This window comes from Solanum lycopersicum, chromosome 9 (assembly GCF_036512215.1).
Source record: "Solanum lycopersicum chromosome 9, SLM_r2.1".
Taxonomy (NCBI): domain Eukaryota; kingdom Viridiplantae; phylum Streptophyta; class Magnoliopsida; order Solanales; family Solanaceae; genus Solanum; species Solanum lycopersicum.
Window position 1 is genome coordinate 31,369,899 of NC_090808.1, and position 24,196 is coordinate 31,394,094.

Sequence of the window (24,196 nt, forward strand, 5' to 3'; positions counted from 1 at the left end):
AAGAATTGCAGAAGAGACCACCTACGAAGCTTATAACGGTCCGTCATGCTTGTGACGGTCCGTGGGTGGCAGCGTAGTGCAACTGCTGAAGGAAGATGGGGAAGTCTGACCAAGTGTGGGATTACAAAGCTTGTGACGGTCCGTCGTGGCTATGACGGTCCGACCTGCAGGTTCGTCGTGAAGTTCAGAGAAGTGATCCCAGCACCCAGATTCCAAGAGTTGAAGTGTTTTGGAACGAGACCCTCGACGGACCGTTGTGCCTATGACGGTCCGTCATACTTGTCGTCGAGGGAAATGAAGATAGCAGCAGAGAAATTGCACAAGTATGGGACGATAGAGTCCATGACGGTCCGTCGTGACCACGACGGTCCATCGACCCAACCGCGTTTTGGCAGATTTCCAGCAATTAGAATCCTTGTTTAATTAGGTTTTTGTTTTTTTATAAATAGTTTGAAAAACCTCGTTTTTGAGGTTAGACTCCGTATTGTTAGACTCTATGAGATTAGACATCAGATTTTTAGACTTTGTGTATTAGTGTTGGATTTTGAGATTCTTGCAAGTGATTTTTGGATATTAATCAAGAAAACTTTGGATTTTATTCTTTCTCATTGAAGTAAGTACATGAATTCGTATTTAATATATTTGAATATTGTGTTTATGGCTATGAGTAACTAAACTCCATAACTAGGGTTGTGGGAACCATAGGCAAATAATGAGATAAAACCAAACAAAAATAACAATTCTAGATTAGTGTCTTGCATGTATTAATAATTCTTTCGCTTAAAAGTCTTTTTAACGGATGGCCAACGTTAGAACTCTCCTTAATGCTACTTGCCGGACCAAGGAGGTAGATAATAGAAAAAGAATTATTAACATAGATTTAGTGTATACTATCTAATAGGCTAGTATTGATTGGTACGCGGTAATAACTTAGTCAAATATCGAATACGATGCTTAATATGAGGTAAGGATAAGGGTTAGGATAGCAACACACGTAGCCGGACCAAGGTACAGAGTGAGATTTTCTAGATGCCGGACCAAGGATTTAAAAATACATAACTTATCACTTTGCATGCAAGATACTAGGAAAGAATTGTTATAGTTGGAATTATCAAGTTATGAACCTGTGGGGAACACATAAACCCTAGTTACTTTGATTAATTGATTAAAACCCAACATTCAAAAGTTGTTAAGTGTCGCTGTCAAGTTCGTTATTTATTTTCACTCAATTAGAAATAGAAACCCCCCTTTATTGTTTTTACTTTCCAAGGAAGTCATTGACCAAACAATAGTAATAACAGGTTGAAGTTAAGTCTAGACTATTTTCCTTATGGGAACGATCCCAACCTCACTAGTTGGGTTATTTACTTGACACGACCGCTTTACTTCTTATTTGAGAAGTAAGTTTGAGCGTATCATGGATCCAATTGGGAAGACATTTATGTAGGAAGTATTGCTAGAATGGAGGCCTCAATATTGTGATAAATGCCAGAAGATAGGGCATCTATGTCAAGTGGAGTCTGAACCAAAAGAAGAGATACCAAAAAGAAGAAGGCCTTGGAAAAAAGTAACTCAAACTTGGTAGTATAAAGGTCCAATTTCACAGAATACTGAGCAAGAGAAGATAGATGAACAAAGACAAGAGAACAATCCTAGTCCACAGAAGAATAAGCAGGAGGAAGAACAGGAGATAGGAAAGAAACAAGATCAACAAACACCAAGAAGTAATGATGAGCAGTCTTATGTAAATAGACAGTTGGAATTGAGTTTGGCTAACTTTCCTATGTTGAAAGCTATACCAACAAGGAATGGTTTTGAGAGTCTCATGCATAACAAATTGGCTTCACTATCTGTTGATAGAGGTGGAGCATCAAAGACTTGTTGATAAAGTGGTTTTTTGGAATGTGAGGGGTATGAATAAAAGGTATAAGCAGAAGGACATTAAGCTGCCGTTACAAAAGAATAAAGTTACTTTGGCAGGGTTAATTGAAACAAGAGTTAAAGAGAAAAATATGAAAACAATTCTTAAAGGGATAGCACCAGAGTGGAAGATGTTACATAATTATACTGATAGTCCTAATGGAAGAATTTGGTTGGTATGGGATGATAATTGGTATGTGATCAAGATGATTAATAGCTCAGCTCAACTTCTGCATTGTCAGGTTAATGAAAGAAGTAAAGATTATCAGTTTATATTGATTGTGGTGTATGGATTTAATACAGTTGAACAGAGGAAAAGTTTGTGGCAAGAAATGAATACAATATCAAAAGGTATTTCTCAACCTTGGCTCATAGTAGGGGATTTTAATGTTATTCTTTATACTAAGGATAGGTTAGATGGAGTTCCTGTTACGAATAATGAGATAAAAGATTTTGGTGAATGTGTGAGAGATATGGAGGTTACTGAATTGCAATGCAAAGGCAACTACTATACCTGGACTAACAAGCAGTGTGGGAGGGATAGAATATCAAGTAGAATTGATAGAGCATTTGGAAATGATGAATGGATGGATAAATGGGGACATGTTATTGTAGAATATGGGAATCCAAGCATATCTGATCATAGCTCTATGATGGTTTTGCGACAAAAAACTCAGCAACATGGGAAAGTCAGTTTTAAGTTTTTTAATGTATGGACTGAACATGAGATATTTATTGAAATGGTGGAGGTTGTATGGAAAAAAGGCTATGGAAATATCATAATGAAGCAAGTTTGGTGTAAATTGATTGACCTTCAGCATATGCTAAAACAGTTGAATAGAAAAGAGTTTAAATATATTGGGAAGCAGATTGAGATGGCTAGATTGGAGATTGCAAAAGTCCAGGATCAACTAAATGAGAAAGCTACTGATGAGCTAGTTGTGATGGAAAAAGAGTTACTAATCAAGATTGAAAAATGGTCAATGATAGAAGAAAGTGCTTTGAGGCAGAAGGCAAGGATAAAATGGATTCAATTAGGGGATGCAAATAATAAGTTTTTCAGCTTAGTTATAAAGGATAGAACTCAAAAGAAACAAATAAGAAATATTATGTCTTTGAATGGTAAGATGTTATATGATCCACATGAAATTCAGGATGAGTTTGTGATGTTCTATAAGAGTCTTATGGGAACTTCAGCAGGCAAGCTACCAGCCATTAATGCTTAAGTGATGAAAAGAGGGCCTACTTTGACAAAGCAGCAGAGGGTACAATTGTGTGCTGCAGTAACAAAACAAGAGATTTATGATGGTTTGAAATCCATAGGGAATGATAAGGCACCAGGTATAGATGGTTATAATGCTTTCTTTTTTAAACATACTTGGCAGATCATTAAAAGGGATATCATTGAGGCTGTTCAGTGTTTTTTCACAACTGGCAAGCTATACAAAGCATTCAATTGTACTCTAGTGTCTCTCATTCCAAAAGTTCAGAATCCTAAAACTGTGAAAGAATAACGTCCAATAGCTTGTTGTACTGTGGTATATAAGATCATCTCCAAAGTGCTAACTAATAGACTACATGGAGTGACTCAGAGTATCATTTGTGATAGCCAGGCAGGGTTTATTCCAGGAAGAAAGATTTCTGATAATATAGTGCTTGCTCATGAGCTGGTTGAAGCTTATACTAGGAAGCATATTTATCCTAGATGCATGTTGAAAATTGACTTACAGAAGTCTTATGATTCAGTGGAATGGGGATTCTTGGAGCAAGTTGTTTTATCGAAAAATTGATTTCGAAAAGAGTTTGTTTTATTTTCGACTTTTTAGGAGTCGCCACTTAATTTTGAGAAAATTAAGAAAACTTTGTTTTCAAAAGACTTAACAGAAAAATCAATTGAAAAATGTTTAAGGGTTCGGGATTCCTATTAGCGTCTTAGGAAGGTTTCGAAAAAGCACCTAAGACGCTCCGCTAACTTACGATTTTTCGACGATTAACTTATTTGACTATTTTATTTTTTTGTTATTCTCAAGATTTTCCATCTAGGCAAACTTTAAAATAATTACTTTGCAAATTTCATTTTTAAGGTTAAGGCACTTTATATTCAAACAAACTTGTAGAATTTAAAACTTTTTTGAACTTAGGAAAGTCTTAGACGAATTTACGAGTTGAAAACATTTATCACTTTCAAGGCATAGTTCTAAACTAGATAAAAGAGAAAAGCGTTTCGAAGGGGGTTTGGAGTTTTCTAGTCCTAACACTAACAATACTTTAAACAAACACACGTAAGCAAGTAATAAGGAGAGAGAGAGAGAGAGAGAGATTTGGGTCCAACTTCGGTTCTGTTCGCCTTGAACGAATGTTGGACCCACCTGCTTTTGGGTTTTTAACCCATTTTGTACCTGTCCTAATCTAAACATACAAACATAACTACAAGAAAAATAAAAACTACAAGGGCTTATGCCCATTACAAATAAAAATACGAAATAAATAATAAAAAAAATAAAAATAAAAAAAAGGATTTTCCAATCTCTCTTCTTCAAGCTCCTTCAATTCTTCAACCTAGTTCAATTTCGAGGATCTGTACGCCGGATTTTATGACTTCGACTCGGTGGAAAAGGATTTAGAGTCTTTATGGCTCTTTCGAAATGCGAGGATGAACGTTGGAGCTCGGGGTGAACCCTCCCAACAAATTTCACACATAACACAGAAAATGGCGAAATATATTAGCAAATATTCTCCAAAATGCTTACAATCAATTTAAAACCAAAGCTACATAATCAGAATACTAAACTAACATTATGCCACATTTTATTAGATATACTCCCCTTTTACCGACCTCAACAGTAGCTTTAGAATACATTTGGTAACTTAACAGATGCCTTCAAGAGGGCCAACAATTTAACTAAATCTTGGCAATATTAAAAGCAGAAACTGCATCAATACAAACAATTCAAATGCCCAAGAACATTATGCAATTCAAATTACTAAACATATGAAGCATCCGAAACCCGTTCATTACTAAATAGAGGCGACAATGTGAAACGGAAACAAGGAAAGATTATACTTGAACATACTAAAGCATTTGAACAAGACGAAGACGCAACACATAAACTTTGAAACAGTCAAACGTCAAAGAGTAAATCCAGATTTAGACATCGCAATTCATTCTTTCAACTTGAGATGAAAGAATGAGGGATGCGACATCGAGTGTTTAGCACTCATTCAAACTCAACTACATATAAATAAAGACATACTCGATAAGAAGAAGAAGATGGAGTCATACTCGTTAAAGTCTATGGACTTCTAAACTATCGCCAACGACGTATTCGTTTAAACAGGCTAACTAAACACCTGAGTTGTATATGCCATTTAAACAAACAACAGGTTACAGCAAGCATGCCCAGTGATGTCAACCCCAATAGATAAGACTTGAACAAGGAAGAAGAGCCAAAACGAGAACAACTTCAGGGAGTAGGGAGTAAAAGGAGAAGCCTAGACTGCCTATTAACGACATTTCGGACAAGGACCATTCAAAATTTTACATCCCCGCCCCCGAAACTGAAACGCATTGACTCAAACTCACAGCGAAGGCTAACAATGAACTTCAGAGGAGAAGTAAGAAACGACGATAAACCTCTGAAGACACATACATTTCATACCAAAATGTTATCAAATGAGCGGCGAGTAACAACCGGCTCGACATAGGTACGAAAGGAGGAAATCGAGTCTTGAAGAAACAAGTGAAAACGTGAGTACGTCCAACTCAACACAACAACAAAGAAAGAAACAGAACACTTGCCAGAAACATACAAGGACAGGCCATGTATTCAATCGTTCGAATGTTCCAACATGCTTGACACACAAAAACAACGAAAGCAGCGGACCAACGGACTAAATAAACAGCATCGCAACCAGCAATAGACACACACTAAAGCAATAGAGTAAATATACTTAAACCAAGAACAAACGCCAAACTTCCATATAGGAAGAAACAACAAGTTCAGAAAAGTTAATCAAAACTTCTTCAGCAGCCACGGCATAAAACTAACGAGAACAAACCCAACAAAGCAATGAGCGAGAGAAAAGACCATTTAGAGATGAAAGAAAACGAGAAGATAGTGTAGAGTGGAGGGGTTACCTGTTGACGAGCAGCGACACTGAGAACAAACGAGCAAAACACGAACGAACTTCCACCCTTAGACGCACCAACACATGGCGAGAACAGCGCCAGAAACTTTCGATCTCTTGAAAGTCTTCTTCTTACACCCTCGCGTAATGTGTAAGATTTCTACCTTCGATTACGTTCTCGGAAACGGAACAAGAAAAACGAACAGAATACTCTCTCAAAATTCGTATCAAATCTTCATGATAGAACTCTCCGAAATTCCAAAAAAAAAATTCCAACCCCTTTCACCGAACGAGACCCTGTTTATATAGAAGAAAATTTCGGGTTCTCAAGGGAGGGGCCTGGCAGGTGGGTTTTTGGCCTATTTGCTAATTTGGAATTCAAAAACACCAAAATCTTATCCGAAATTTTGGAATATTCCTCGATTCCAAATCATCCAAACGGCTTTGAGGCGAGGTGGAGGGTCGAGATGAGCTCGTGGTACTAGCGAGCTTCGTGGCGCAAATCCGCATCGCAAGGATGGATTCTTGCATCATTTTGCGCACTGCAGGGACGTACGATGAGGACAGGGTTGCAGGGCTGTTGTAATACTTTGCTCATGCGCTAATGGAGAGAGGAGGGGAGAGAGGGCGTGGGAGTTTTGGTTGAGAGAGCGAGAACGTGAGGGGGACGCGAGGGAGAGAGACACGAAGGAAACATTTTTGCGTACGTTGTTTCTGGGAAATCTTGTTTTGCTGTTTTGGGAATCGTTTGGGGGGGGAAGAAGGAAGGGGGAGGCGGGTTAAACGGGTTTGGGTTGGGGGTTGAATGGGTTGGGTCGGGGGTTAAATGGGTTGGGTCGGGTAGGAGATTTAAGTTAGTGGGCTGGGAGCTTGGGCTGAAATTGGGAGAGAAAGAATGGGCCGCCGGATTAGTAATAGAAATGGGATGGATGTTGGGCCTAAGTAGGTAAAGGAATGGGCTGGGTACAAAATGGGTGTCAACAACTGTCCCTCATTTTTCTTGGGTTGATGCAAGCAACTCAAGGAAAATGAAATTGACCGAACCAATTTTAACCAGCCCCATTCATTTTCTAAAGGAAGAATTTGATAAAGAGTTTAGGAATTATGGCCGAACCCTTGAAAATGGTTCTCCTACATATCTCAGGCTATATGAGAATTCAGGCCACTTGTAGTTTGATAAGCTTGATTTACCGCATATTTTGAAAGAATAAAAAAGCCACTTCGATACCGGATTATGAAGGTATCAAAATGCTCGAGAATAGAATTCGAGAGCAAATGTTGGAATGCAGCAAGCTTTCAACATTGAATCCGCCTACATATCCTTAAGCCTTCGGAATTAGGCTGTGTGTAGTTCGACTCAATCGATGGAAAAGGAAACCTATTATGTTAGATAGCCTTCGGTTTTGGACAAGTGACAAATTAAACGAGCATAAAAAGGAGGCTTGTAACCTCTTAGCTATGAATGTGGAGATCTTCACATCCATTGGTAAGAACTTACACGGACATAATTTCCAAAGCTCTTGGCGAGTTGTCACTCAGATTGGAAACTTGCTTCCGTAGATTGAAACTTCCGGATGCGAGACTGAAACTGACAGAACTTAAAGAAAACCCGCATGCTTTGAGAGGGGTGGTTCGATTGTGGTGGAAGTCGCTCCTCTTCTCGCGTCCTAAGAGTTTGACATTCCTCTTTGGATTGTGTCCCAGTTCGTTGCTAAGAGAAAGTTCCACGTTGTGCTGCATCCTTTTTGATGTCGTCCGCACCTGAGGTTTTTGGAGAATTCATCCTCTTGGATGCTCTCGACAAAGACTGAGATAAAACTCGTCAGCTTAAAAATGCAATTAGGGTGGGAGACAGTGTCTTTTTACCGTGCTGACACTTCATTGTTCTCCTCAAATCGACGTCGACTCGATCGGTCTGGCGTCCAGCAAATAAAGCCTATGCCTTGTGTTTTGTAATATCATCTTCAATGTATTCTATACTTGATGTCGAAACAAATAAATAAATGCTGATGCGATATTGATGTTTCTTTTGTTGTCATCTTCGATGCTCTCCTTGATGTTTTCTGTTATCAAAATAAGGAATGCGACTGAGGCCGATGGATAAATATTGCTTTTTCTTTATCCGTGTGTGTCCTCTTGCGGGGCATGAATATCTTCTCGCGATACGTAAATTCCTGCGAGATATGAATCTTCTCGCGATGCATAACTTTCAGCGAGGAATAAAATCTTCTCGCGATGTGCAAATTTTGACGAGGCATGAATTCTTCTCGTCGTGCATAATTGTTGACTCGCAATGCATGATTTTTGCAATGCATGACTTTTCCATGTTGCTTGATTTTCAACGAGGCATGGATCCTTCTCGCGATGCACAAATTCCAGCGAGGCATAAATTCTTCTCGCGATGTATAAATTTTGACGAGGCATGACATCTTCTCGTCGTGTCTAAATTTCAGCGAGGCATAAAATCTTGTCGCGATATATAATTTTTGACGAGGCATGAAATCTTCTCGTCGTGCATGCTTGTTGACTCGCAATGCATGATTTCCGCGATGCATGACTTTTCCGCGATTGCATGATTGTCAATGAGGCATGGATCCTTCAGCAGTATATGACTTCCGCGATGCATGATTCCGCGATGCATGATTTTCTGCGATGCATGATTTTTGCAATGCATGATTCCGCGATACATGATTCTTCAGCGTATAAATTCCGCGATGCATGGTTCCGCGATGCATGATTCCGCGATGCATGATTCTTCAGCAGTATATGACTTCCACGATGCATGGTTCCGCGATGTATGATTCCGCGATGCATGACTTCCGCAATGCATGATTCCGCGATGCATGATTCCGCGATGCATGATTTTGCGATGCATGAATATTTATATCGCCCCAGTGGATAGTAATGGCAAGACGATCTCCAAATAATATATCGACTTGATCGATAATGATAAAATAATAATTTTATAACTGTCTCTGCCGAGGTAATGCATTGTATTAATCGACAATAATCATCTTGCTTTGATAACGCAATGCAAATAGCGTCTTCTATAGAAATCGTGAAATCTTTGCTGAGATTCCTGTTTGATTCACCTTTGAATCTGGCCAGACACTCTTACAAATTTCACATTGTTGAGAATGGTTTGAAATAAACAAACACATTCACAAGCATCTTGACACAAACTATATGAATTGCTTCCTGCTTTCAATAAGATCACTGATTTTGGAGATGGTTTTCTCCTCTTCGGGAGCTCTCCGTATTCATCCGTCGGGATAATTCGGACATCTTCAAAGCAAAACTATAAACCTGCATCTACAGAAAAATTGTCAGTTTTAAACATATTGATCTGTGTCGATCCCTTCGGTTGTTTGCTCCTTGTCTTGATATCTCCGGTTGATTTCTCGATTTCCCGACTCTTGATAGATAAGAAAATATAAACGGGAAATTTTTAAGAGAAACAAGAAATTTTTTAAGAAATAGTATCTTGAAAAAGTCATTGCCAAGTCATGTCATGTCAGGCTTAACGAGCTCCTTTGAGTCCAACGCTTGTTGAATGAATTCCAGAGGTATTTCGGACTTGTAGGAAGACCCATGATGAAATTTTGAGGCCCTCCTCAAAATTTCTGTCCCAGTTTAGTATCTTGCTCATCTTTCCATTGTAACCGAACAGATCGCTGAATTTTTGAGATCTTCTCAAAAATTCTGTCCCAGTCGCAAATTCGAAATGTCTTTTGTCTGACTTGCTGAAGAGGAGACTTCTTCTGGAGAATTTTTGAGTCCCTCTCAAAATTTCTGTCCCTGTTCTACTGTAAAGGGGAATAGAAATCTTACGAGATATATGACCGAGCCCTCGTGGCGCCTGCGTATCCCGTTGAGGCAGGAATCAGGTCAAACGTAGTTCCCCTTAAAGGTTAACAAGAATAAAATTTACAAAGAAACCGACCGAGGCCGACGAAGGCCGCCTACGTATCTCATTCTTGAGAATTCAGGTCGAACGTAGTTCAGGTACAAAGAAATAATTAAAGGGGTAAATGGGGTGACCGAAGCCGACATAGGCCGCCTACGTATCTCGTTCTCGAGAATTCAGGTCAGACGTAGTTCGTTACAGGAGGGATAGGAATTCAAATTGAACAAATACAAGCAAACAGAACGATTACAAGTAAATAACAGAAAAATGCGAAAATGGAACTTCACGTATAGTATCTCTTGACAGCATCTGAGTTGATAGGCTTGGGCCATACAGCACCATCCATCTCTGACAGGACCAAAGCACCTCCAGATAGTACTTTACGAACCATGTAGGGACCTTGCTAGTTTGGCGCAAACTTTCCTTTGTACACGTCTTGATAAGGAAAAATGCGCTTGAGAACCAACTGACCAACTTCAAAATTTCTGGCTCTTACTCTTTTGTGAAAAGCGCGAGTCATTCTTTGTCTATACAACTGTCCATGGCAAATGGCGACCATTCTCTTCTCATCAATCAAAGCTAGTTGATCCATCCGTTTGCTAAACCACTCAGCGTTGCTTAACTCAGCTTCTTGGATGATCCTTAATGATGGTATCTCGACTTCAACAGGTACGACTGCTTCTGTTCCATATACTAGCAGGTATAGAGTAGCCCCAGTCGATGTTCTGACCGTTGTTCGATAACCTAGTAGAGCATATGGTAGCATTTCATGCCAACCTCGCTGTTTGTCAATCATCTTCCTCAAAATCTTCTTGATATTCTTGTTGGCGGCCTCTACGGCTCCGTTCATTTGAGGGTGATAAGCAGTGGACCTCAGGTGAATAATCTTGAATTGTTCACATATCTCTTTCATCATATGACTGTTGAGATTTGCACCGTTATCAGTAATGATGGATTCTGGAACTCCAAATCTGCATATCAGATTGTTGCGGACAAAATCGGCTACCGCTTTCTTGGTTACCGACTTGTAAGAGGCTGCTTCCACCCACTTGGTGAAATAATCAATGGCAACCAAAATGAATCTGTGCCCATTGGAAGCGGCTGGCTCTATAGGACCGATAACATCCATTCCCCAAGCTACAAATGGCCAAGGTGAACTCATAGCATTAAGTTCGTGAGGTGGCACCCGTATCAAATCGCCGTGCACTTGACATTTGTGGCATTTTTGCACGAATTTGCAACAGTCGTTCTCCATAGTCATCCAGAAATAACTGGCTCGGAGGACCTTTCTTGCCAAGGTAAGCCCATTCATATGTGTACCACAAACTCCAGCATGTATTTGTTCAATAAGCCTTACAGCTTCAGCAGCATCTACACATCTTAAAAGACCCAGATCTGGAGTTCTCCTATACAGGACTTCTCCATTCAGAAAGAAATTGAGAGCCATACGACGTATCAATTTCTTTTGATTAGATGTAGCGTCTTTTGGATATGCCCCAGACTCCAAGTATCTCTTTATGTCAAAATACCAAGGCAAACCATCTGGTTCTGATTCAACATGTGAACAATGGACTGGATATTCCTTCAAGTCTATATCCAACGGGTCGATGTAATCAGTATCCGGATGTTTGATCATTGAAGCGATGGTGGCAAGAGCGTCAGATCATTCATTCTGTATTCTGGGAGTATATCTGAACTCGATCTTGCGAAACCTTTTACACAGATTTTGCACATATTGTACGTAAGGTACAATCTTCGGGTTCTTCACAGCCCATTCTCCTTGAACTTGATGAATCAAGAGGTCTGAATCTCCAATAACCAGTAACTCGTAAACATTCATGTCAACGGCCATTTTCAAACCGAGAATGCAAGCTTCGTACTCAGCTATATTGTTTGTGCAGTTGAATCGTAGCTTAGCCACCATAGGATAGTGCTGACCAGATTCTGATACCAAGACTGCTCCAACACCTTTACCCTGGTGATTCGCCGCTCCATCAAAGAATAATCTCCAACCTAGGTATTCTTCAGAAATATCTTCACCCACAAATGACACTTCTTCATCGTGAAAATATGTCTTGAGAGGTTCATACTCTTCGTCAACGGGATTTTCCGCAAGATGATCAGCCAAAGCTTGTGCCTTTATTGCTTTCTGAGTCACATACATGATGTCAAACTCACTCAACAGCATTTGCCATTTACCTAACTTCCTGGTCGGCATCGCTTTCTGGAAAATATACTTCAATGGATCCATTCTGGAGACAAGATATGTAGTATACGACGACAAATAGTGTCTCAGCTTCTGGGCAAGCCACGTCAGAGCACAACATGTTCTATCCAGCAAAGTGTAGCGAGACTCGTATGGAGTAAATTTCTTGCTGATGTAGTAGATAGCCCTTTCCTTCTTCCCTGTTTCGTCGTGTTGACCAAGTACACATCCGAATGCACTATCTGAAACTGACAAATACAGTAACAGAGGACTCCCTTCTCGTGGAGGAACTAATACTAGTGGGTTAGACAAGTAGCTCTTGATAGCGTCGAAAGCGGTCTGGAACTCCTCAGTCCACTTAGTTGGGGCATCTTTCTTCAGCAACTTGAAGATAGGCTCACATAACACTGTCAATTGTGCTATAAACCGGCTGATATAGTTTAACCTCCCCAAGAAACTCATCACCTCTTTTCTCGTTTTCGGCGGAGGTAACCCTTGAATTGCTTTGATCTTTGAACAGTCAAGCTCAATACCTCTTCTGCTCACTATAAACCCCAACAACTTCCCAGCTGGGACTCCAAAAGCGCATTTGGCGGGATTTAGCTTCAAGTTATACCGACGCAAACGTTCAAAGAATTTCCTTAGGTGTGTCAAATGACCCGAACTCTCGCGGGATTTGATTGTGACGTCGTCCACGTACACTTCAATTTCCTTGTGGATCATGTCATGAAAGATAGTCGTCATGGCTCTCATATAAGTAGCACCGGCGTTCTTGAGGCCGAACGGCATTACCCTGTAGTGATATGACCCCCCAAGGCGTGATGAAGGCCGTTTTTTCTGCGTCTTCTTCATCCATCAAAATTTGGTGATAACCCGCGTAACAATCCACAAATGACTGCATCTCATGTTTGGCACAGTTGTCAATAAGAATATGGATATTTGGCAACGGAAAATTATCCTTTGGACTAACCTTGTTGAGATCTCTGTAATCGACACAAATCCTAATTTTTCCATCTTTCTTGGCGACCGGAACGACATTGGCCAACCAGGTTGGGTATTGCGTTACTTCTACCAGTCGAGACTCTATCTGCTTGGTGATTTCTTCCTTAATCTTCAAACTCAATTCAGGCTTGAATTTCTGAGTCTTTTGTTTCACCGGTTCGAACCCTGGGTTGATAGGCAGCTTATGAGATACGACATCGGTACTCAACCCTTGCATGTCAACGACTTCCCAAACGAACACATCCCTGTATTCGGCAAGCAGATGAACCGGGCTCTCCTTCTGAGTCTCATTCAGGTGGGTGTTGATCTTAACCTCTTTGACACATTCTGAATCTCCCAAATTCACCGTTTCTGTCTCTTCCAGATTCGGTTTATGTTGATTCTCGAACTGTCGAAATTCTTCTGCCACATAGTCTGGTTCCCCACTTTCTTCATAGTCATCAACCTCATCGTCATTTACCTCATTTTGCTCGTTTAGCTCATGACATGACATGACGTTGGCAGGTTTGTAACTTACATTACTGAAATCATAAACAGACAAAATTAGGAAAGTAAAATATCACAAACAATTTAATAAGCAAAGTCAAAATAAGGAGGCTTTAATTTAAATCAAACAAAATGCGAACTTAGGTCATGGCACAGGGCCATGTCGCTTTTCAAACATCACAACAAAATTCAAAATCAAGAACAATGCAGAAATGATGGGTCTCGGGCCTCTTCCGGATGACCATCGATTTTACTATGCATGAAATAATTCCTTTCTACCAAAGAGTCTGGGACATCAGGATTGGCGTAGAAGTCCAATTCTACAGCATCTCCCCTGGTTCCGCATCGCGAATGCCAGCTGGGTTGACCTCCTCCTTAATAACGGCGTTGATCTCCTTGAAAAGGTCACAGATTCCTTCCCCATCGTCTTCAAGCTCCGCATGCTCCCAGACTAGAAAGGATTGGTAGAGATGCGGGATCGGCTTAGTCAACCCTTGATCCTTTTCCCTCTTCATCTTCACATCATCATCTGTGGGGATGTACCCCAAACCATACTTTGATCCTGTAGCAAGGACCGGAACTGGCTCGATGATCCCTTGTGCATTCCTTCCTAATCCGAAACCTGGTTCGAATCGGCTCTGCAGCATCACCGTGGCGATCATGCTGTACACGGCCGGCATGGGAGTCTGTGGGGCCAAGCTCTCATCGGTGGCATTTACCAACTCCACCATGTAGAAATCCGAACTTTGCGGTGTTTCGTCCAAGATTGGCACCTGCTTGCCTGAGTGGCCCTTTTCGCCCTGAATACCAGTTCTTCATTTTTCCACACCAGTTTCATCATTTGGTGGAGAGTGGAGGGGACGGCTCCAGCCATGTGAATGAATGGCCTACCCAAAAGGAGGTTATAGCTGGTGTCGATATCCAACACCTGGAACTTTGCCTCGAACTCTGCGGGGCCCATTTGGATGGTCAAATTCACCGCTCCTAACGTCTCTCTCTGCACACTATCGAATGCTCTCACATTGACCTGGTTTTGCTCCAACTTTCCGAGGTCAAACCTCAGCTGCTTCAGTGTGGACAAGGGGCATATGTTCAGGCCAGATCCGTCGTCTACCAAAACACGGTTGACGATCTTTCCGCGGCATATAACGGTGATGTGTAGAGCTTTGTTATGGGCCCTCCCTTCGGCCGGCAATTCATCATCACAGAAGCTGATGCGGTGTCCCTGAATGACTCGGTGAATCATAGCAGCTACATTGTCGCTACTCGTACCTGAGGGCACATACGTGTCATCCAAGGCTTTCATCAAAGCCTTTCTGTGTGACCAGGAGCTCATCAATAGGGCCCACACAAAAATCTGGGCTGGAGTCTTCTCCAAGTGCTTGACAATGGAGTAGTCTTTGGGCTGCATTCTCCTCCAGAACTCCTCAGCTTCTGCTTTGCTGATCGGTCTCTTGGCATGATCTTTCTTTTATCCCCCGAGAGCAAGCTCGTCAGGAGTGTAACATCTGCCAGATCTAATCATGCATTGATCCACGGCCGTTTCTATAACAAACTTGGGCTTGGCGAGAGTCTTTGCGGGCACCAAGGCAACAGCCTTTGCAGGTGTCAGAATGACGAACTCTCCCTTTTCCCTGACGCTCAAAGAAGCGACAGCCTTTTCCAAGTCTTCCTGAACAACAGGAGTAATTCTCTTGGCTTCACGCTCATTTTCATCAGTTTCTATCATGTTGATGTTTCCACCCCCATGATTTGGCAACGGATTCGTGTTGATGTTTGGCACCGCAAGCTGAAGGGAGACCACTTCCTGGTCAATCAAGTCCTGGATCTTGTGCTTGAGATTGATACAGTCTTCTGTATCATGTCCAACACTGTTGGAATGATAAGCACACCTCTGCTCCGGTCTGTAGAATCTGGAATTGACATCCACGGGCTTGGGCCCCATGGGGTGGATGTATCCGGCCGCGGCTAATCATTCGAACAATTTAGTTCTGCTTTCAGCCAACGCGGTGAATCTTTTGGAGGGCTTCTTCTCAAACCTGGGGCGAGGGGGATCACACCCGCTCTGTTGAGGGGGAGGGACTTGTTGGTAATTGCGGGCATTTGGTCGTGGAGCTTGGGTTCTGGGGTAGGGATTTGTTTGATAGTTTGGCATTGGAGCTTGGTAATTTGGATGGGGGCTCTAATATGCTGGGGTTTGTATTTGATATGCGGGGGACGGTGCTCGATAGCTTGGTTGTACATTAGCACAGGTGGGAGCGACATTCTGGTAATGGGGAGGGACTTGATAAGCTTGGGGGTAGTTTGGATATATGGAGGGAAAATTTTGGGGAATCGGGGGTGGATTCTGATACGACAAAATATGGGCATCGAGATAAGGGGGGCAGTATTGTAGTGGCCGGAATGATTTGATTGTGGACGGTGGGCTTGATGAGGCTTTGATGGAGGGTTGGAGCGGCCTTGGGGACGTGGTAAGTTTCTGGGGGCCTTTCTTCCTCCGTGTGAGATAGCGTTAACCTCCTCTCTCTTCTTCCTTACCAGTCTGGAAGACCCAGGCGATGCAGACACTCGGGCTATCTTTCCTGACTTCAGGCCATCACCTACTTTGACTATCTCGGCGAACTTGGCGCCGATTAATAAGATGACTCTATCATAATACTCGGGCTCCTGCATCCGTATGAATACCTCTACAATATCCTTTTCTGTCATCGGAGGCCTCACCCTCGCTGCCTCCTTCCTCCATCTGTATGCGAACTCTTGATAGCTTTCTATGGGATTCTGCTTCATCTTCTCCAAGGAGTACCGATCAGGGACTATCTCGACGTTGTATGCGAATCTGTCGATGAAATCCTTAGCCAGTGTGCTCCAACTGGGCCATTGTCGAGTCTCATGTGACGTGAACCACTCCAGGGCCTCACTGCACAGGCTCCGGCTGAACAACCTCATCAGCAACGCTTCATCTTTGCCAACTCCCACGAGTTGGTCACAGTACGCTCTTAGGTGTGCCATGGGGTTTCCCACCCCTCCAAAGGTATCAAAATTCGGGATCTTGAACCTTTCAGGTAGGTTCAAGTCTGGGTGGATGCATAGTTCTGCGTAGCTTAACCCGGCGACGTCTGGAGTACATTGCAATTCTCTCATTGCCCTCTTGATCTCCTCCTTTATGTCTACCTTCGCTTCTTCCCTCGCCCTCCACTCTCTTTCTTGCTCCTCATAATGGTCCAACTCGGAGCCGTGCACCTCATGCTTGGCTGGGACGGGGACTTGGAATGTGGTTCTTTTGGTGAGGGGTGGAGCTATGGAAGGGCTTGGGACGTTCTGTGCGGTTTGATAGTTTTGCGGATAATTTTGGGGATTGGTATTTTGGTTTAAGTGGGGATGCGGTGTTTGGGAATTGAAGGCGGTGGGATTTTGGGTTTGATTTTGGGGTAGTGGGGCTGTTTGAGTATTTTGGGGATGTGGTGGCATTTGTGAAGGATTGTTTGGAAGTGGTGAGGGATTTTGATAGGAGACTGAGGCGTATTGGGGGTTTTGGGTGGTCATATCTATCCCGGACGGGTTATGCACGGGTGTCGATGGACGGTGCTGAGTAGGATCCGAGTTGGACGAGGGGAAGTACGTAGGAGGTCTTGCGTCGAGAAAGTTGGGGCCAAACCTGGGTGGAGGCGTATCTTGCCTTTGCTGCATTTCTACCCTCAGATCTGCTATCTGCTGCATTAACTGCGCAATAAGCTCATTCTGCTCTGCCGCTGTAGGCTGAGCCACCACGACGTCTGTGAGGCTGACTTGTTCATTGTTGTCTCCCACGTCTGTATTTGCGTTTGGTCCGGGGAAGGAATCTACGGGACCTTTTGATCTGGTGAAGTAGGGGTGATCTGCCAGCTTTATCGACACAGATCAGTAAAAGGTACCTGAGAGGCAAAAACAACTCAAAGGCAAATTTGTTAGTAAATATCCGGAGTACAAAATGCATAATATCGCACATAAAACAGATAAACACACAAGTAGCTTTGTTTGAGGATATCTTAACCCACGAATGAGGACGGAAATATATTTTGAACAAACAGGAATTTGTTTGTTTTGACGTCATCTCAGGAAAGCTGAATCACGTTGAGCTATGGTCTTCTTGCAGCTGCTTTTCGACGTCCGTTGATCTTATCTTCGTATCTCCGAAACATGGAGGAGAATGAAAATTTTCTGTGGTAGGGGCCGGGCCGGGAAGGCTGCCTACGTATCTCATGAGGAGAATTCAGGCCCAACGTAGTTCGGATTTTAGGATGAAAAATTTTCATTCATTCTTTCATTGTGATTACAAGGGAATTGAAAAACAACATTGAAATTTCTAGAAGACAACTTTTGGCGATTTCTTGTCTTGTGGCTGCGTCATTCCTTTCCTTTCAGAGAGTCGGAAATGGAGGCTTGTAGACGATTTCTTGTTCATCGTCCCCCTCAATTACTTCACAACCGGGGTCACTGTTATCTGCTCCCTGATCACGGGCGAGGTATTTTCCGCCCTTTAAGTTGCTATGGGTTGCCAATTCCTCGTCGAGTGCCGCACTTCTGGCCGACAACACGACAGTCTCAATATCTATCTTCGCTTCTCTCGCCTTTCCTTCGTGTATCTCCAAACGAAGCAAGTTCAACCTTTTTCTTAGGCTTTCGGTTTCCATCTTAACCTCCTTCTTTCTTTTCATCTGCGACGCCAAATCTTCATCCAAAGTCGTGACCGCAGCTTTGTAGATCGCCGTGGTCATTTCTACCTTGAGTCCTTCCTCTTTAACCTTCTGAATCTCTCGAGTGACCCGCTCGATCTTTCTTCGCAATTCCTCCTTAGTGAGCTCCGTCTGGACGTTCTTGCCTTTGTCCATAGCGGTGATTCAACTTTCCTGAGATGATATAACGGTATTTAGGATTTATGGTATGGGAGATGGATTTTGAGTGAGAAACTTGAGAGTTGGGAATTTGGTCGAACATTTGTAATAGTGACTTCTATGTACTCTTTGGAATTTTGGCTAGGAGTGGGTCTACGATATCCTCATTCAAAGCAACATAACACATAAACATTTAAACAAATATATGGTGTCCTAAACATTCATGTGACCCTTTTGTGCCAAGGGTAGGCCTAGCGATCTGAAGGATGTATTGCGCCATTTAAATAAGTAATTGTACCCCCGAAACAAATTTCACTAGATGTCATAGCGTTCATTACACAATCAAAATCAAACGGGATACATCTTGGGAAGGGGATGTAGTGCAAATACATATATAAAATCAATCCCATGCAGGGGAGTCAAAGGGTCGATGATCCAGCTCCTCTTCTGGCCTTCTCCACTTCTTCTCGGATAATGCACTTGCTGGTGAACACGTATGGCTCAGCGAACGCAGCTTTGGAAGATGTTGGTACGGCTCGTAAGGTGTTCATCTGCTCATCCAGAATAGTGTCCAAACGCATTAGAAAGGTCCTTGTGTCAGCTAATTCTTGTGACGTCACGGACAAAGTCTCTGATTTTCTAATTCCCGGAGTTGGTACGCTTGCTCCTTTTGTTGAAATTCCTGTTCTTTCTTATGAAATTCCTGCTCCCTTCGGTCCCACTCTTGCTGAAAATGGTACGCGTGAATCTGGAGCCTTGTCTCCACGTCTTCGATTTTCCGACCCGTGCGTGGTGTTGGATCCACTACACCATGCAAATCATTATGCAACCATGTCTTGTATTCGTCAATATACCCAGCTCCATACCTGTCTTCAGTAACCTCCCACTTCATGTTGACACGTTCGGCCCATTCCTGGAGGATAATTTTAGCGAAAGGTATCTTGTACTTCTCGTTGTAATCAACTATGAAAGAGTTGGCATCTTCTTGGACGGGTATGATTTGGACTTTCCCAAATTGCCGCATCACTCTCATCGGGTTGTAAGGACGCAGCCCTCTGATGCCGGGAAGGACTAAAAATGGGAGTTTGGCCCCTTGTGATGCTACCATCTGGGACTTGAAGCTCGGTTACACCCACTGTATGTCTCCTTCTTTCAAATCATAAAACACCCTTGCCCACGCATCCCTAGTGGTGTGAATTGGAAATTTACGGATGCTCAAGTAGAACTCGTAATTATCGAGAGGACTTGTTTGACTCGGTTCGGCCGACTCCCGTGGCTGGAGGTTGTCTCTTTTACATAAATGTTCTGTCAACCACCATTGGAGTAAGATATTGCAACCTTGGAAAAACGGGAACCTTTTCTTGCACAGACTCAAGGATCGATAAATTTCGGACAAGATGATTGGGGCCAAGCAGCAATATTTCTTTTCTTCAGTCTTTCTGCCGACTCCTCTGAACATGGCATTTTCTACCATTACTACCCGTGTGTCGATCTCTTTTCCTTCGTGTTTAGGGAACACTATAGTTCCCAAAAGGCATGCGGAGAAAGCGATAGCTTGCGTCTGCCTCCAAGTACAATGATCGTGAAATTCTTTTGGGAATAGTCTGAAATAATTGTCGTGCCCCCACCTCTCGAAAAACCTCATTAGTGGAATGTTGTGAGTCTCTAACCAATTCGCATTCACTAGGGATAATATGTCTCTTAGTTCAGTCTCGGTTGGCCTATCTGGCAGGAGAATGTGATGATCGAGACATTTTTTCCTTTTGCCACACGTCCCAATCGAGTCAAGACAGTCTTTGATCTCTTCTAGTGTGGGCGTTATTTCAACGTCTCCAAATCGAAAGACCATCTTCTTATCATCCCAAAATTGAGTGATGACCTCGATAAACGTGGGCCATACCTTGAAGTTCATTATCGAAGGTAGGTGACCCAAGTAAATCAAGATTTCTCTCTTCTGACACTCCTTAAGATTTCCCCACCACACTCGAAGAATATCGGGCGCCTGGGTGACCATTTTGAAGTGGAGGAATTGATTTGACATCTACAAAAACATACAACTAGTTAATTTTCAATCCCCCCCGATACAACAACTAGTTAAACACGCAATACATCCTTCAAATTTAAACAGCAAACATGAGCGTCCTATCGAGCCGTAGGCTCTTTGGACTCAAGGTGGACTTTTCTAATGGGCCCGACACTCCTTGGGTGTCGGGTCGTCTTAGGCCGATGCGCTATTTTTCGGGATTTGGTTTCGCTGTATCCCAGTCTGACTAAGAGTGGGTTGTATTTAAAGTGGAATGGGTCACCCAAGCGGACTACTTGGGCTGGGACAATTAACGATCGTTGACTATCAAGTAGTCAACTACACTTGTTAGGATGCCCCGAGAAGATTTTTGGTTAACGAACGACTGCGAACCCGCATAATCGTCCTTTAGTAAAAAATGTAACAAGTGTCATTTGACGGAAGTATGTATGTTATGAATGCAACAGTTAAAACCCAAATAATTTAAACACTTAAACAATAAATCACAAATAATCAAATACGTTAATCTTAAGGTTAGAATCCTCCAATTCCCCAGCGGAGTTGCCATTTTTGTTTTATCAAAAAATTGATTTCGAAAAGAGTTTGTTTTATTTTCGACTTTTTAGGAGTCGCCACTTAATTTTGAGAAAATTAAGAAAACTTTATTTTCAAAAGACTTAACAGAAAAATCGATTGAAAAATGTTTAAGGGTTCGGGATTCCTATTAGCGTCTTAGGAAGGTTTCGAAAAAGCACCTAAGACGCTCCGCTAACTTACAATTTTCCGACGATTAACTTATTTGACTATTTTATTTTTTCGTTATTCTCAAGATTTTCCATCTAGGCAAACTTTGAAATAATTACTTTGCAAATTTCATTTTTAAGGTTAAGGCACTTTATATTCAAACAAACTTGTAGAATTTAAAACTTTTTTGAACTTAGGAAAGTCTTAGACGAATTTACGAGTTGAAAACATTTATCACTTTCAAGGCTTAGTTCTAAACTAGATAAAAGAGAAAAGCGTTTCGAAGGGGGTTTGGAGTTTTCTAGTCCTAACACTAACGATACTTTAAACAAACACACGTAAGCAAGTAATAAGGAGAGAGAGAGAGAGAGAGAGAGAGATTTGGGTCCAACTTCGGTTTTGTTCACCTTGACCGAATGTTGGACCCACCTGCTTTTGGGTTTTTAACCCGTTTTGTACCTGTCCTAATCTAAACATACAAACATAACTACAAGAAAAATAAAAACTACAAGGGCTTATGCCCATTACAAATAAAAATACGAAATAAATAATAAAAAAAAAATAAAAATAAAAAAAAGGATCTTCCAATCTCTCTTCTTCCAACTCCTTCAATTCTTCAACCTAGTTCAATTTCGAGGATCTGTACGCCGGATTTTATGACTTCGACTCGGTGGAAAAGGATTTAGAGCCTTTATGGCTCTTTCGAAATGCGAGGATGAATGTTGGAGCTCGGGGTGAACCCTCCCAACAAATTTCACACATAACACAGAAAATGGCGAAATATATTAGCAAATATTCTCCAAAATGCTTACAATCAATTTAAAACCAAAGCTACATAATCAGAATACTAAACTAACATTATGCCACATTTTATTAGATATACTCCCCTTTTACCGACCTCAACAGTATCTTTAGCATACATTTGGTAACTTAACAGATGCCTTCAAGAGGGCCAACAATTTAACTAAATCTTGGCAATATTAAAAGCAGAAACTGCATCAATACAAACAATTCAAATGCCCAAGAACATTATGCAATTCAAATTACTAAACATATGAAGCATCCGAAACCCGTTCATTACTAAATAGAGGCGACAATGTGAAACGGAAACGAGGAAAGATTATACTTGAACATACTAAAGCATTTGAACAAGACGAAGACGCAACACATGAACTTCGAAACAGTCAAACGCCACAGAGTAAATCCAGATTTAGACATCACAATTCATTCTTTCAGCTTGAGGTGAAAGAATGAGGGATGCGACATCGCGTGTTTAGCACTCATTCAAACTCAACTACATATAAAGAAAGACATACTCGATAAGAAGAAGAAGATGGAGTCATACTCGTTAAAGTCTATGGACTTCTGAACTATCGCCAACGACGTATTCGTTTAAACAGGCTAACTAAACACCTGAGTTGTATATGCCATTTAAACAAACAACAAGTTATAGCAAGCATGCCCAGTGATGTCAACCCCAACAGATAAGACTTGAACAAGGAAGAAAAGCCAAAACGAGAACAACTTCTGGGAGTAGGGAGCAAAAGGAGAAGCCTAGACTGCCTATTAACGACGTTTCGGACAAGGACCATACAAAATTTTACATCCCCGCCCCCGAAACTGAAAGGCATTGACTCGAACTCACAGCGAATGCTAATAGTGAACTTCAGAAGAGAAGTAAGAAACGACGATAAACCTCTGAAGACACATACATTTCATACCAAAATGCTATCGAATGAGCGGTGAGTAACAACCGGCTCGGCATAGGTACGAAAGGAGGAAAGCAAGGCTTGAAGAAACAAGCAAAAACGTGAGTACGTCCAACTCAACACAACAACAAAGAAAGAAACAGAACACTTGCCAGAAACATACAAGGACAGGCCATGTATTCAATCGTTCGAATGTTCCAACATGCTTGACACACAAAAACAACGAAAGCAGCGGACCAACAGACTAAATAAACAGCATCGCAACCAGCAATAGACACACACTGAAGCAATTGAATAAATATACTTAAACCAAGAACAAACGCCAAACTTCCATATAAGAAGAAACAACAAGTTCAGAAAAGTTAATCAAAACTTCTTCAGCAGCCACGGCATAAAACGAACGAGAACAAACCCAACAAAGCAATGAGCGATAGAAAAGACCATTTCGAGATGAAAGAAAATGAGAAGATAGTGTAGAGTGGAGGGGTTACCTGTTGACGAGCAGCGACACTGAGAACAAACGAGCAAAACACGAACGAACTTCCACCCTTAGACGCACCAACACATGGCGAGAACAGCGCCAGAAACTTTCGATCTCTTGAAAGTCTTCTTCTTGCACCCTCGCGTAATGTGTAAGATTTCTACCTTCGATTACGTTCTCAGAAACGGAACAAGAAAAACGAACAGAATACTCTCTCAAAATTCGTATCAAATCTTCGTGATAGAACTCTCCAAAATTCCAAAAAAAAATTCCAACCCCTTTCACCGAACGAGACCCTGTTTAAATAGAAGGAAAATTTCAGGTTCTCAAGGGAGGGGCCTGGCAGGTGGGTTTTTGGCCCATTTGCTAATTTGAAATTCAAAAACACCAAAATCTTATCCGAAATTTCGGAATATTCCTCGATTCCAAATCATCCAAACGGCTTTGAGGCAAGGTGGAGGGTCGAGATGAGCTCGTGGTACTGGCGAGCTTCGTGGCGCAAATCCGCATCGCAAGGACGGATTCTTGCATCCTTTTGCGCACTGTAGGGACGTACAATGAGGAAAAGGTCGCAGGGCTGTTGTAATACTTTGCTCACGCGCTAATGGAGAGAGGAGGGGAGAGAGGGCGTGGGCATTTTGGTTGAGAGAGCGAGAACGTGAGGGAGACGCGAGGGAGAGAGACGCGAAGGACGATTTCCATTTTTGGGGAAACATTTT

General features: G+C 42.0%; 2 protein-coding genes across 2 annotated transcripts; one reads left to right on the forward strand and one right to left on the reverse strand.

Moving 5' to 3' along the window:
- The first annotated feature begins 3,149 nt into the window (after nucleotides 1-3,149).
- LOC138338468 (uncharacterized) lies at nucleotides 3,150-3,710 on the forward strand. Its single transcript, XM_069289432.1, has 2 exons — nucleotides 3,150-3,422; nucleotides 3,534-3,710. Exons 1-2 carry the CDS (start codon nucleotides 3,150-3,152, stop codon nucleotides 3,708-3,710), a joined length of 450 nt encoding a protein of 149 aa, XP_069145533.1.
- Nucleotides 3,711-11,618: 7,908 nt separating this feature from the next.
- LOC138338469 (uncharacterized) lies at nucleotides 11,619-15,594 on the reverse strand. The gene is made up of 6 exons (XM_069289433.1): nucleotides 15,235-15,594; nucleotides 14,578-15,117; nucleotides 13,974-14,449; nucleotides 13,132-13,684; nucleotides 12,134-13,007; nucleotides 11,619-12,046 (listed from the first exon to the last, which is right to left on the reverse strand). Exons 1-6 carry the CDS (start codon nucleotides 15,592-15,594, stop codon nucleotides 11,619-11,621), a joined length of 3,231 nt encoding a protein of 1,076 aa, XP_069145534.1.
- Between the last annotated feature and the right edge of the window lie 8,602 nt (nucleotides 15,595-24,196).